Source organism: Schistocerca americana, chromosome 8, assembly GCF_021461395.2.
Source record: "Schistocerca americana isolate TAMUIC-IGC-003095 chromosome 8, iqSchAmer2.1, whole genome shotgun sequence".
NCBI lineage: Eukaryota > Metazoa > Arthropoda > Insecta > Orthoptera > Acrididae > Schistocerca > Schistocerca americana.
Genome location: NC_060126.1, coordinates 171,750,723 through 171,765,894, shown reverse-complemented (window position 1 = coordinate 171,765,894; position 15,172 = coordinate 171,750,723). Strand labels below are relative to the sequence as shown.

General features: G+C 43.4%; 1 protein-coding gene across 2 annotated transcripts in view; it reads right to left on the bottom strand.

Annotated features, from left to right (window-relative positions):
- Nucleotides 1–15,172, bottom strand: part of LOC124544669 (aquaporin AQPAn.G-like) — a 197,466-nt gene that overhangs the window by 30,163 nt on the left and 152,131 nt on the right. For both annotated transcript variants that reach the window (XM_047123288.1, XM_047123289.1), the window contains exon 3: nt 9,579–9,796. In XM_047123288.1, coding sequence (XP_046979244.1) covers nt 9,579–9,796 — 218 coding nt within the window. The remainder of the gene's footprint in view (nt 1–9,578; nt 9,797–15,172) is intronic.

Genomic DNA, 15,172 nt, shown 5'->3' with positions numbered 1-15,172 from the left:
CAGAAATGATTTGGCAAGGTAGAGCATATTTGGAAACTTACAACTGAATCACTGACAATCTTTAACCGGCGTACATAGTATCGCATGCATATGCTTCATCAGGCATTCGTAATCGATTGTACTGTGTAAGGTATTGACATTATATTTTTTGAAACTCAGAAGTATATTGTAAAGGAATGTAACTATACGAGACTAACATCTTATTCCTATCAATCTGGTGGTAACGTGGTTGGTAATCAACTTATTTTTAAGGCGTTCTGCTTTTGAACCAGTGTCCCACTCTTCTCCTAATTTTGAAGTTTCCATTTCTACACACGTACTACATTCTCTGGAATTATTTACAACACCTATCTCTCTCTCTTTCTCTTTCCCTCTCTCTCTCCCTAGACCCCTGTCTCCTTCATCTCCCCTCATCCATACCGTCTAATGATTCTAGCACATGATACGTTGGCAGATGTCTCACTAATTTGTTCAAGGCGAACATTTTCCGGAGTTTTTACTTCAACCTCGCGTAAGAATGAAGCCCCCAAAAGCGCAGCTCTTTAGCTGAAAAAGCTTTATACGCCTGTGCGTTAATGTTCCTGAAGTCTCTCTTGCTTCAGTTGTCTTATATAATTTTTACAGTACGTGAAAAATTAAGTACCCTTGCTTCCTTTAAAGCAGAATATTTTATTTATTCTACTGGATTCCCAAGTTTTGGTGATGAGCAAGTCGTCGATTTTTCTCATTCCCCTGAAGATCTTCATAACTGCCTCACTAGAATTATGGAATTATGGCTAAATATATCGTCCGTACGTTCATTACTTCTAAATCTTCATTCGTTCTCGTTTTAGATCAAAGAACTGCCATCTGTTTGCGTTTTTGCCTTTGTTCTCGTTATGAAGTTTTTCTTGCAATTGGTTTTATATGGAATTAAACAAGAGTAATCATGTTCTATAATCTAGCTTTACATTTTTCTTAACTGGTACTCGTCTTTCCTAAGTTTTCGCACACTGACTCGACTTATTTTTTGTAGTTACTGTAGACTGTTCATCGCTTTGCCAACATTATCCCATTCTTTAAAAAAATGGTTCAAATGGCTCTGAGCACTATGGGACTTAATTTTTGAGGTCATCAGTCCCCTAGAACTTAGAACTACTTAAACCTAACTAACCTAAGGACATCACACACAATCATGCCCGAGGCAGGATTCGCACCTGCGGCCGTAGCGGTCGCGCTGTTCCAGACTGAAGCGCCTAGAACCGCTCGGCCACATGGGCCGACATCTCATTCTTATCACGATACCCAGCATTGTACTTATCTGAAGAGTCGAAGTCTTTCTGCAGGCGCACAAAAAGCATTTAGTCCGCAGCTCATGGTGTAGTAGCGCCGGCACGGCGGCTCAGCGTGTTCGGTCAGAGGGTTAGCTACCCACTGTAATAAAAAAACTGAGTGAAAAGTTCAACGAACAACCTGAACCGGTAGCACCGGGCGTCCGCCACGAACAAATTAAACGAACACTGTAGAACAAAATGTGATGATAAAGAAAGTGGCTAGCGTCGCTGCCCTTAGATCACAGGGTCCCGGGTTCGATTCCCGGCCGGGTTGGAGATTTTTTTTTCTGCCCGGGGACTGGGTGTTTGTGTTGTCGCGGGCCGGTGTGGCCGAGCTGTTCTAGGCGCTACAGTCTGGAACCGAGCGACCGCTACGGTCGCAGGTTCGAATCCTGCCTCGGGCATGGATGTGTGTGATGTCCTTAGGTTAGTTATGTTTAATTAGTTCTAAGTTCTAGGCGACTGGTGATCTCAGAAGTTAAGTCGCATAGTGCTGAAAGCCAAGCCAAACATCATAATCGAAAAGCATTTAGGTACTCCTGTTTACTTTATTTCTTTCCCCCATGTGTTACGTACGCAGCTCATTCTATTCAACACTCCTTTGAAATATGCCCTACTTTCATGTAAAAAATCAATGTTGCCAATGTTTCTATTGCACATTTTGTCTTACTCTGAAATTCCTTATGGAATTTCCTACCAATTAACACACAGAGTGGCGCACGAAATGTGTTACCATTTTGTTTTTGAATATAAACTTTATTGTCAATACAATCTGAAAGGAACATATACTACAATGAAGAGCCCTCCAGGAAGATTTGTTCTAACTCAGCACATGCTCAATATGTCCACCATTTCGTTTCCTAACTTCCTTCAAATGAACACTGTAGTTAGTGGTTAACCTACGGCACATGTCTTCCGTAATTTCACTGCAAGCTTGAAGAATAAGTCTTCTGAGCTCCATTAAATCACGTCGACGTTTCGGGAAATTTTTTTCCTTTAGGTACCCCCAAAGAAAAAAGTCACACGGATTGATGTCTGGACTGTTGGGGGGCCAATTCTGTCCGTCATTTAAGCGACCTGGAAACCTGAGTGATATGATCCACATGTCGAAACGCTCGTGTAAAAACTCCAACACAGTGTTTGCAGTATGTGGCCTTGCACCATCTTGCATGAACCGCTGCGTGTTGAAGGGCAAGGCAGTAGCAAGAAGCTGTGGAATGAAGCTATTGCGAAGCATGCTCAAATAACGCACGCTGTTCACAGTTTCTTCAAAGAAAAAGGGTCCAATAAGTCCGTGACTGGAAATTGGTGCCCACGCTGTAATCCTTGGAGCATAATGTTGTCGTTCATAAAGCACTTGCGGGCTTTCAGTGGCCCAAAAGCGTACATTTTGTTTGTTAACCACACCGTCTTAATGAAAATGCGCCTCGTCTGAAAACCAGACGTTGTTGAGAGCTTCTTCCCTAACCTCCGCCTACGGAGCAAACAGTAGTCTCTGCTGCTTGTGTTCTTCAGTGAGCTTCTGTGCACAGGTCATCTTTTACGGGTACATATGGAGGCCACTTTTAAGAATACGTTGAACGGAGAGTCTGGATATTCTCAGTTGCACTGCTGCCTTTCTACACGATTTCCCGGGACTTCTCTGTACAGCAACTCGTACCGTTTCAATATTCTCCGGTGAACAAACAGACTTAGCTCGAGGTCGCTTCGCTTCCAATACTGTTCCTTCCTGTACAAATTTATCGTACAACCTATGGATGGTCTTCTTGCAAGGGACCCATCGTGTGTTAAACTGTTGTCGAAAACGCCTCTGAGTCACAAAATGGTTCAAATGGCTCTGAGCACTACGGGACTGAACTTCTAAGGTCATCAGTCCCCTAGAACTTAGAACTACTTAAACCTAGCTAACCTAAGGACATCACACACATCCATGCCCGAGGCAGGATTCGAACCAGCGACCGTGCGGTCGCGCGGTTCCAGACTGTAGTGCCTAGAACCGCTCGGCCACCACGGCCGGCCCTCTGAGTCACAACAAGGCTTTTCGTTTCATGAAAAAGTAACACAATTGCCGATCGTTGCTGTGTCGCCAGTCTTCCATTGTTAGCCATTGCTGCTTACTAGTCTCCTAGCTGCAGTATGGTGAATTACACGTCATTTCGCAATTCATTTGTTTTTCCAAGCTCTGCTGGTACTGCTGTAGAGATCCCAACGGGATATCTAATGTGCGTCGTAAATTGTGAAATAAACAATTGGTAACACATTTCGTGCGCCACCCTGTATTTACCTACAGCGGCTGCTTGCGTCACGATAGACACATTGATGGTGTCATTTTGGCCTTCTCCAGTTCGAAGTAGCTCAAATAGGAGGTAATGAAAATAATGTCACTTCACGTGTTTAGGAAAACTAGAGTATTTCGCTGTAATAGAGAACAGATTGATTCCACTAATAGTGACTGTCTCTATAGTTAATTCTGCACTGACTAGGCTTTCCGGGTGTCTCAGGGAAAACTAATAGCAAACGGCATCTCATCCAGGAAATTCGCGGACCTAGCACGTTGGACCCTTGCGACATGAGGCTCAGACGGTGCACCGCAACTACACGTGCCTTCTATTCTGATTGGCCCTAATGACCAGACGCAAAGCGCGGCGACCGTGCAAACCAGTTGTACGACGCCGAGTCCGCACAAATGGGAACAACAAGGTTCTTCCGGCCGCTACTCCAGTACTCGCAAACAATACGACGTCTAGCTTCTGTGTTCAGCTGCTGACCCAGTCGATACAAGCGCTCGAAATGAACTCAAGAATGATACAAATAACCAGCTCTACGTTTTGAGACATACAGTGCGAAATAAAGGTGAGCTTGATCCGTACCGAATTTGTGCGCCTGATTAATAACTGTTTGCCTGATGCACCGACCAGCCTTATCCTAAAAATTCTACAGAATTTCATGTATCCTTTGAATGTGTACATCGAGTAACTATTGTGCCCCACTACTTACACAAATCGGACACCGCCGGCACCTGTGGCCGAGCGGTTCTAGGCGCTTCAGTCCGGAACCGCGCTGCTCTTACGGTCGCAGGTTCGAATCCTGCCTCGGACATGGATGTATGTGATGTCCTTAGGTTAGTTAGGTTTAAGTAGATCTAAGTCTAGGGGACTCATGACCTCAAATGCTAAGTCCCATAGTGCTTAGAGCCATTTGAACCATTTGAACAAATCGGACAGTGCTGCGCCTCTGCCAACATGAGGATTTCTTCAACTCCACATTATCTATGTCCTCTTAGAAAGAAACTTGTAACCGATTCTCATTTCTAGTTTCAGAAATTCGCACAGAAATATATCCTTCCTATTAGATATAGTCCTTTCTTTCATATCCTTTCCAAAAAAATCGGTGCTCTATATTCCACTCTAAATCTACCCCAATATCACGCACATCCAACGAACCTTTCCACTCACCCTAAATTCAGTACCAAGTTCCTGATACCTAATATTACTTTACTTAACATGTAGCAACACACCCACCCATTTACATTTACCAGCAGCGTACAGACACCTCGTTGTGAACATCAGTACTTTCATCAACACAGTTTTTCACATTTTAATTCCTCATTTTAACCTCTTTTAATATTTTAAGTATTTCCCTAAATTTTAATCGTTAAGAGCCCCCCTTTTTTTACTTGAGATCCCGCTCCCATGATGGGGGAATTAGAAATGTGTTCAAAGGAATTTGTCTCTCGATCTTCATAAGTTCCATGCTTCCCGACAAATGAGTACTTGTCACTGTAATTTGTCATGAACAGAAATTTTAGCACGTTAATTGAGCCAGCCGTTTCGGAATAGATTATTCCCTTTCTTCATTACCCTACCTGTGCAGGACAATTCCTACGCAGACGTTGTTTATGTCTTCACGACGAAATAGCCAAATAACACAAATCCGTTTCTTTCTGACAGAAGGCAATCATCATACTGTCATACAGCCTCCACTGTGCACAAGATAAACTGACTGTGACAGAGAAGAAGAGTTGAAGAGGTTGGAAACACGTAGAGAGGTGACATGGGAGACAGCTGTTAGCATGAGTGACAAAAGCAGATATCTTAGGTGTTGCGAAACAACTGAAATCACTTAAGAAAGGCAAGTCTTCCGGTCCAGATGGTATACCAATCAGGTCCCTTTCAGAGCATGCAGACACAATAGCGCCTTTCTTAGCAATCATATACAACCACTCACTTGACAAAAGGTCTGCTCTTAAAGACTGGAAAGTTGCACAGGTCACACCATTATTCAAGAAAGGAAATGGGAGTAACCCATCGAATTACAGACCCATATCACTGATCTCAATTGGCAGTTGGATTTTGGAGCATACACTGCACTCGAACATTATGAATCACCTCGAAGAAAATGACATTTTGATATATAACTAACAAGGATTCAGAAAGTATCGTTCTTGTGCAACACAGCTAGCTCTTTATTCCCATGAAGTAATGAGTGCTGTCGACAAGGGATATCAGATCGATTCCATATTCCTAGATTTCCAGAAGGCTTTTGATACCGTACCTCACAAGCGACTGTTAATCAAATTGCTTGCATATGGAGTAGCGTCTCAGTTGTGTGACCGGATTCGTGATTTTCTCTCAGAGAGGTCACAGTTCGTAGTGATAGACGGTAAATCATCAAGTAGAACAGAAGTGATATCTGGCGTTCCGCAAGGTAGTGTCATAGGCCCTCTGCTGTTCCTGATTTACATAAATGATCTAGGTGATAATCTGAGCAGCCCCCTTACAATGTTTGCAGATGACGCTGTAATTTACCGTCTAGTAAAATCATCAGACGATCAATTCCAATTACAAAATGATCTAGAGAGAATTTCTGTATGGTGCGAAAAGTGGCAATTCGCACTAAACAAAGAAAATTGCGAGTTCATCCACATGGGTACTAAAAGAAATCCGATAAATTTTGGGTATACGATAAATCGCACAAATGTAAGGGCTGTCAATTCTACTAAATACCTAGGAATTACAATTACGAACAACTTAAATTGGAAAGACAATATAGATAATATTGAGGGGAAGGCGAAACAAAGACTGCGTTTTGTTGGCAGAACACTTAGAAGATGCGACAAGCCCGCTAAAGAGACAGCCTACATTACACTTTTTCCGTCCTCTGCTGGAATATTGCTGCGCGGTATGGGATCCTTACCAGGCAGGATTGACGGATGACATCGAAAAAGTGCAAAGAAGGGCAGCTCGTTTCGTGTTATCGCGTAATAGGTGGGACAGTGTTACTGATATGATACGCGAGTTGGGATGGCAGTCACTGAAACAAAGGCGGTTTTCTTTGCGGCGAGATCTATTAACGAAATTTCTATCACAACTTTCTCTTCCGAATGCGGAAATATTTTGTTGACACCCACCTACGTACGGTTAAATGATCATCATAATAAAATGAGAGAAATCAGAGCTCTAACGGAAAGATTTAGGTGTTCCCTTTTTCCCACGCGCCATTCGAGAGTGGAATTTTAGAGAAGTTGTATGAAAATGGTTCGATGAACCCTATGCCAGGCACGTAAGTGTGAATTGCAGAGAAACCATGTAGGTGTAAATGTAGATGTAGAAAGGTGGGCGGAAGGAAAGGGTGGAGAAATAAATTTGTTACGGTTTTCGTATCGAGACACTTCGGTCAGAACACAATTTCAGTAGTCCGAGAATCATGGAGGATGTCAGCTACAAACTTGTAGAAGGAACCATCCCGGAATTCGCTGCAACTGATATACGGATTTCAGCACATCAGATGCATTATGAGATTAAATCCACCCCGTTGTCAGTGACATGTATCGTTCAGTGAGAGGTGAAGTTCTTAATTATGGAGACAGCTATATGAAAGGAATACGTGATTCCTCTGATAAATCTTTACCTGCGAGGCGAACCAGCCATGTGTTCTGCGACTCGTGGGGAAAATGGCGTTTGTATTATATTAATTATAAATTAATGTTGGATTTAGAGCTACTTATTCCAAAGGACCGCTATATCTGTGGCAATGCTACGCCAGTGTAGTCAATACGAAGGATATCACTGGCTGACGGGAGTTTTGTCGGTCATTTGTGTTTGACGTAGCATGGTAACTGGTTGAATTACTACGTTCATATGTATGCAGTTGTTTGAGTTGTTGTCAAATCATAAATGCAGTAACGACATCCAGTGTGGTAGTAGGGTACACAGCAAATTATACCAAGCTGAAGAAGGCAGAAAAACTTGCTATGACCTTCCCGAAGAAGAAAAATTGTTACAGGGCGTCACGGAAGTCATCTGCAGAAAGCTAAAGGCATAATCTGGTTGTGCTGTATGATTCATTACACCAAACCTGAACCATCGATTACTATGAAATTAAATTCAGTTAGATGGGTCATCGGCTGCTAACATATTGCCGCTAGCTACGTATTTGCTGTTAATTCTAATAGTGTTATCAATGTTTTGAAATCTGCCTCACGATATCGATGTTAATGAATATCAGCGCTTTTACCAGTCAGCATTAAAACTCACTTATAACATGCTTATAGTCGTCCATAAATTGTGCTTAGTAATATCTTGAGAAAGAACTTTTTGAGAATGTACGTCTGGAGCACACACATGAATGAAGGATAGTGGGAAAACAGGAACATAAGAGAAGCGGAGAGTTAGAGATGTTTTACTACAGAAGAATGTTGATAATTAGTTGGACTGAGGAGGTTCTCTGTAGAATCAGTAAACAAAGGAACATATCGAAAACACTGACAAGAAGAAGGACATATGTTAAGGCATCGGGTAATAACGTCCATGGTTCTAGTGGCAAGTGCTGAAGGTAAGAATTGTGGAGTAAAACAGAAATTGCAGTACATCCAGCAAATAATTCAGGACGTAGAATGCAAGTGCTGTTCCGAGATGAAGAAGTTGGACTGATGCCTCAAAAAAAAAAAAGCCTTTTGTTTAAAAGTTGTTATTTTATCCATGATAGTTTGAGAATATGGTGGGTGTTTTCGTAAATAAAAAGTAATCCGCCACACTTTCTGAATAAATGATTCATCTCACCGTACCATTTTCGGATTGTCCAACGGCAGCGAGGATTTCTCGAGCAAATTTCACATTTTGGTGCCATAGTATACAGAATATTCATGATTTTGTGGTATACATCAGCTGTTAGATTAGTGCGAGAGAGAGGGAGTGGTGAAAGAGTTGGAAACAGGAAGAGAGATAACACGGGAGACAGACAATGGTGAGAGGAAGAAATGGGAGGAAAAATAAATTTTTGAGCGTTTTTATATCTGGCCATTTGGATCAGAACATAATTTCAATAGTCCGAGAATCATGGAGGATGTCAGCTATAACCTTCTACAACAAAGCATCCCGGAATTTGCTACTACTGATATACGGATTACAGCATTACAGCACATCAGCTACATTATGAGATTAAATACATCCATTTATCACTGGCGAGTATCATTGACTGAGAGATCAAGTTCTTAATTATGAAGACACCGATATGAAAGGAATACGTTGCCTCCTGTATCTGACTCCTCTGATAAATCGTTACCAGCATCTGCGAGGCGATCCAGCCACGTGTTTTGCGACTGGTGGGGGAAAAGTTACATGTTACATTTCGTCCGCTGTTAACTACTGTATTATATTTCATGTGTAGTTACATAACATTAACATATTATTTTGATATATTTTTGGTCGCAGGTTCGAATCCTGCCTCGGGCATGGTTGTGTGTGATGTCCTTAGGCTAGTTAGGTTTAAGTAGTTCTTAGTTCTGGGGGACTGCTGACCTCAGAAGTTAGTCCCATAGTGCTCAGAGCCATTTCAACCATTTTTGATATATTCTACCTGTTGTATATTTTTATATATTTCACTTCTTGTGTACGACTTCGTACACAGCACTCAGGAGAGGTGGGCTACAGAGTAGTGTATCAACTGCCGTCCCAGAAATTATCAGCAAACAACTAACAGAAGATTTACGTAACTTGTATTTTTGCAAACAAATGAAGTATGAATGCAAATGATGCAGCAAGAAACAGACTCCAGCTATCACAATGTCCTCACGGGAAAGTCTTTCTGTACTAAAGCACGAACGATGAAGACAGAGCAAGCGACCAGCTGCGTAGCATCAGGGTGCGAAGAGACTCGGAGAGCGAATGTGCTGCGTCACTGCCGCTGGCCGTCCTATATTGCGGTGGCAGAGGGCGCTAGTACTACAGAGCTACCAGAGGTGGAACGTTTGCGGTGGCGACTGACCTGAATGATGGAGGCAACGGTCATGCCGAAGGCGATGGAGATCTGCAGCTGGCTGGAGGGCGCGTCGGAGACTCCGGCGACGGTGCCCATGCAGCCCATGAAGAGCAGGAGCGCGGTGCCCAGCAGCTCGGCGCAGAACACGACCAGCATGCGGCGCGGCGACAGCTTGCCGAACAGCGAGCCCGTGTCGGGGTCCCGCCCGAACGCCGCCCTCAGCGCTGCGGAAAGAGACGGACACCGTCACGTCAGCTGGCGAGTTGGGCAGCGGCGGGAAACTACCGGCGTCACTAAGGGGACCATTAAAATAACTCTGCGGCTGACGTCTCAGTGAGTCGAATGGTAGAGGCCGGTTAGATTGGGAAAAACTGCCCAGTGAAAAACCGATGCGGGTATTTTAGTTCTGAATGACCGAAATTTTTCAGCATTTGTTTGTTCTCGGTTATAAGAGGTGTTTTTTTTTTATTTTCACTTGTCACCGAGAACAAAACAGAAATGTAATATACCCAAACCAACATCATTAATTTTTTTTGTTTTCAAATGAACCTTTTATAATGAAACCAGTAATTTCTATTCCTAAAATCTGAGTTGGTTCCAAATACCACGTTATCATAGAAAATAGGAAAACGATCCGTCCTGTTTTACTAATAATGCTGTCAGAACAGAGCAACAACCATGCGGCATAATATTTGGTACAGCGTTGCTGAGACAATACTGACCTCGTTGCCGTGTGTCGTGACGTAAGATATGCGTGTACGCTGTCGTGGCCAAGCATCCGTTGTATTGTAGAACGACACCAAACTTAATCTGAAATCATTTCTACGAAGTGACGTAGCAATGAAGTACAATGCTTTATTTGCTTTAAATGATCAAAGATTTGTCTGCCATTTCAATGAAATAATAAGACAGAAAGGAACTTATGGTAACAGCGGTAAATTAAAAACGTTGCAACAGTTCATTCATACACTACTGGCCATTAAAATTGCTACACCACGAAGATGACGTGCTAAAGACGCGAAATTTAACCGACAGGAAGAAGATGCTGTGATATGCAAATGATTAGCTTTTCAGAGCATTCACACAAGGTTGACGCCGGTGGCGACACCTACAACGTGCTGACAGAGGAAAGTTCCCAACTGATTTCTCATACACAAACAGCAGTTGACCTGCGTTGCCTGGTGAAACGTTGTAGTGATGCCTCGTGTAAGGAGGAGAAACGCGTACCATCACGTTTCCGACTTTCGCGATTGAGGTTTATCGTATCGCGACGTTGCTGCTCGCGTTGGTCGAGATCCAATGACTGGTAGCAGAATATGGAATCGGTGGGTTTAGGAGGGTAATACGGAACACAGTGCTTGATACCAACGGCCTCGTATCACTAGCAGTCCAGATGACAGACATCTTACCCGCATGGCTGTAACGGATCGCGCAGCCACGTCTCGATCCCTGAGTCAGCAGTTGGGGAACGTTTGCCAGACAACAACCATCTGCACCAACAGTTCGACGACGTTTGCAGCAGCATGGACTATCAGCTCAGAGACCATGGCTACGGTTACCGTTGACGCTGCATCACAGACAGGAGCGCCTGCGATGGTGTACTCAGTGACGAACCTGGGTGCACGAATGGCAAAATGTCATTTTTTCGGATGAATCCAGGTTCTGTTTACCAAAAATTTCCAAAAATCATGCTGGTCGCATCCGTGTTCGGCGACATCGCGGTGAACGCACATTGGAAGCGTGTATTGGTCATCGCCATACTGGCGTACCACCCGGCGTGATGGTATGGGGTACCATTGGTTACACGTCTCGGTCACCTCTTGTTCGCATTGATGGCACTTTGAACAGCGGACGTTACATTTCAGATGTGTTACGACCCGTGGCTCTACCCTTCAGTCGATCCCTCCGAAACACTACATTTCAGCAGGATAATGCACGACCGCATGTTACAGGTCCTGTACGGGCCTTTCTGGATATGTAAAATGTTCGACTGCTGCCCTGGCCAGCACATTCTCCAGATCTCTCACCAAGTGAAAATGTCTGGTCAATGGTTGCCGAGCAACTGATTCGTCACAATACGCCAGTCACTACTCTTGATGAACTGTGGTATCGTGTTGAAGCTGCATGGGCAGCTGTACCTGTACACGCCATCCAAGGTCTGTTTGACTCAATGCGCAGGCGTATCAAGGCCGTTATTACGGCCAGAGGTGGTTGTTCTGGGTACTGATTTCTCAGGATGTATGCACCCAAATTGCGTGAAAATGTAATCACATGTCAGTTCTAGTATCATATATTTGTCCAATGAATACCCGTTTATCATTTGCATTTCTTATTGGTGTAGTAATTTTAATGGCCAGTAGTGTATGAAGAGCAGTGCTTGTTTGGAATGATTCCAACAACACGTTTCAAGAAAGAATTTCCAAAAATCTGCCGAAACAACAGACAGAATGTGCCCGACGACTCTTAGGGGGAACACCCGGTATTTATGCAGGGGTCGTCAGGCATTTTTGTCTAGAGTTTGGGCAGATGTTTGCAAGTAAATTTTTACAGTGTGTAGCTAGAGTCAAGCCAAACAAATAGTGGTCATCACGTCTTTCGTATGACGCCGAGTGCCGAAGAAAAGCGTCGGATTGTATCCCTTTAGCAACAAAATGATTTTTAAAACGGAATTTTACGTGCCTATTCGATAGAACGGTCCCAGATTAGTCTAGTCCGATATTCGTTTTATCGCCGCGTATTAACAGAGGCAGTGAAAACGAAGAATAGCCAAGACTCCAACTGCGACAACACCGCCTTGACCCGCGCTGACTGTTGCCGCCATGCAACGGCGCTGCTCGTCACTGAAGCAGTACTGGATATTCTTTGTGTTTTACCGTCCCTGTGGAAACATGCCGATAAAATCAATATCGGACTTGACTAATCTGGGCCCGCACAATCGAAATGGGCACGTAAAATTCCGCTTTAAAATTATTTTTCTCGGAACGGGAAACAAACCTACGCTTTCCGTCAGCACTGGGCGTTGCATGAACCACTGGATGGGCAGTATTTAATTCGTCGGATTCCAGGTACACATGGCAGAAACGAAATTGCAGTTATCTACCTAAACACAAGAGAAAACGCGGCTGACGAATCTTAGGACAGACACTTTCTTATAAGGCGCGATCAAAATGTTTCCGTTTAAGGGCGTCGCTGCATCATATATGCAACGTGGTGCGACGTCGGGCAAGTATATAAGCATTGACATGGAGGCAAGGAATTAGTGTGGCATTCTTGCCTCTACGGCGGGCGTGAGAAAAATGCGGATACGTGAACTATGGTGACATCATTACCAATGTGCTGTTATTCCTTTTTTGGCTGCTGCAGGACAAACAGCGGTAGACAACCATCGGAGAATAAAGGATGTGTATGGAGCAGCGTGTCTGTCCAAAACCACCACCGTGGAGGTGTGCTCGAGAAGGGCTGCTGGTGCTTCGTGATAACGCGCGTCCGCCTGTCACAAATGTCGTAACACAGAAGTTACGGCAACTCTAATGGGAGAGACTAGAGCACCCGCCCTAGTGTCCTCATCGCTCCCCATGCGAATGTCAGTCCTTCGGTCTCTTAAAAAAGACGTTGAAGGGTCGACGATTTCTACTGTGCGAGCATGTGCAGCAGGCACTTACGGACTTCTTCACCCAGCAGGACAGGGCGCTTCTTCGGCCTGGTTGGCATTGCGATTCCGGAAAGTACGATCTGTGCACGGGAACTTTTTAATTGCCCCTTATATATCTGTGTGTGTGTGTTTAATGTTTGTCCTGTTGCCACGTTGCTCGTCATGTCGTTTATCGTCAATACGATCAATGGAACAAGTAACTGACTGAAGTGTAAGCGTATATGCGTGTGAAAAGTTCATGCATAGTGAAGTGTTTGTGGTATTAATGATGAGGTAAGCAAGATTATGAGCTGTGATGGTGGCACATACACTGCTCTTTTGAATACGTATCGACAGGCACCATACCTCATCTTAGTCAATTCCAAGGTCGTTCTCTGTCTCTCGTAACACAGTCGTCGACAGAACGGTGGACGCTAACCTCCCCACCTATATAGTAATCTACTTTAGAGCAGCATCAAAGGGAAGCCGAGTTAACGTCATCCTCCTGTGGACGGATCATCAACAGTGTCACATGCCGTCCCTCAGTGAGTGCGAGGCATGAAATTTCACCCAGGACGTCGGCTTGAAATCTGCTAATCAGAAGCTGTACCTGAGCATTTCTGAACACACTGACGGGACACGTCACGAGCATTCGAAACGGCTGTCCACGAGTTGTACTGTGTTAGCAGCTTGCGCTTCGGAGGACGTTTTACGGATGTTACAATTTTCCCCTTGAATTAGATATTTTATAACAAAGGCGAGTAAACATATACCATATGACTTACGTCTGAATATTGAAGAAAAACGAACAAATGTCTATAACACTTAGAAAGCTTTCGACAGGAATACACTATTTGAAATTGTGAAGGTAGCAGCGACATGAGCACAGGGAAAAGAAGGTTATCTACAATTTTTACAAAATCCAGATTGCAGATATAAGAGTCGAGGGTCATGAAACAAAACCAATAGTTGAAAAGGGAGTGAAACAGGGTTGTAGTGCATCCCACATGTTATTCAATCTTAATAATGAGCAAGTTATGAAGTAAACTAAGGAGAAATTTTGAAAGGATATTAAAATTGTAGGAGACATAATCGAAACTTTGAGGTTTGTCGATGACACTGTAATGTTATCAAAGACAATAAAGGGCCTAGAAGATCACTTGAACCGGTAATCAATTTCTTGAAGACATATTATGAGATGAATAGCAGGAAAAGTAAAACAAAGAAAATGAAATGTTGTAGTATGATATCACACCTTTCCGAAGGAACTGGATTAGGAAATGAGATGCTAAAAGCAGGTCAATTTTCTATTTGTGCGCCGGCCGGAGTGGCCGTGCGGTTCTGGGCGCTGCAGTCTGGAGCCGAGCGACCGCTACGGTCGCAGGTTCGAATACTGCCTCGGGCATGGATGTGTGTGATGTCCTTAGGTTAGTTACGTTTTATTAGTTCTAAGTTCTAGGCGACTGATGACCTCAGAAGTTAAGTCGCATAGTGCTCAGAGCCATTTGAACCATTCTTTTTCTATTTGTGCAAAACAGTTACAGGTGATTTCCATAATATAGAATGTATGAAATGAACAGTAAAAAAAAGCATTTTTGTAATAGAGAAATATATTAACATGAAATTCAAATTTAGATATGAAATTTTTAGTATGAAGTGCAGCCTTGTACACAAATGAAATGTGGTTTATAAGCAGTTTATTCAAGAAAATAATAGAAGGTTTTGAAGTGTGATACTACAGAAGAATGCTGAAGATTGGATGGGCAGATTGCTTAACTAGTGAGAATATACTGAAGAGAAATTGGGAAAAATTGATGATACAGCTTGACTAAAGTAAGGGATCAGTTGACAAGACACATCCTGAGACATCAAGGAATCGTAAAATAGGTAATGGGGGGATTTTTTGGGTATAAATATTGAAGAGGGAAGCTAATGATGATGATGTTTGGTTCGTGGGCGCTGAACTACG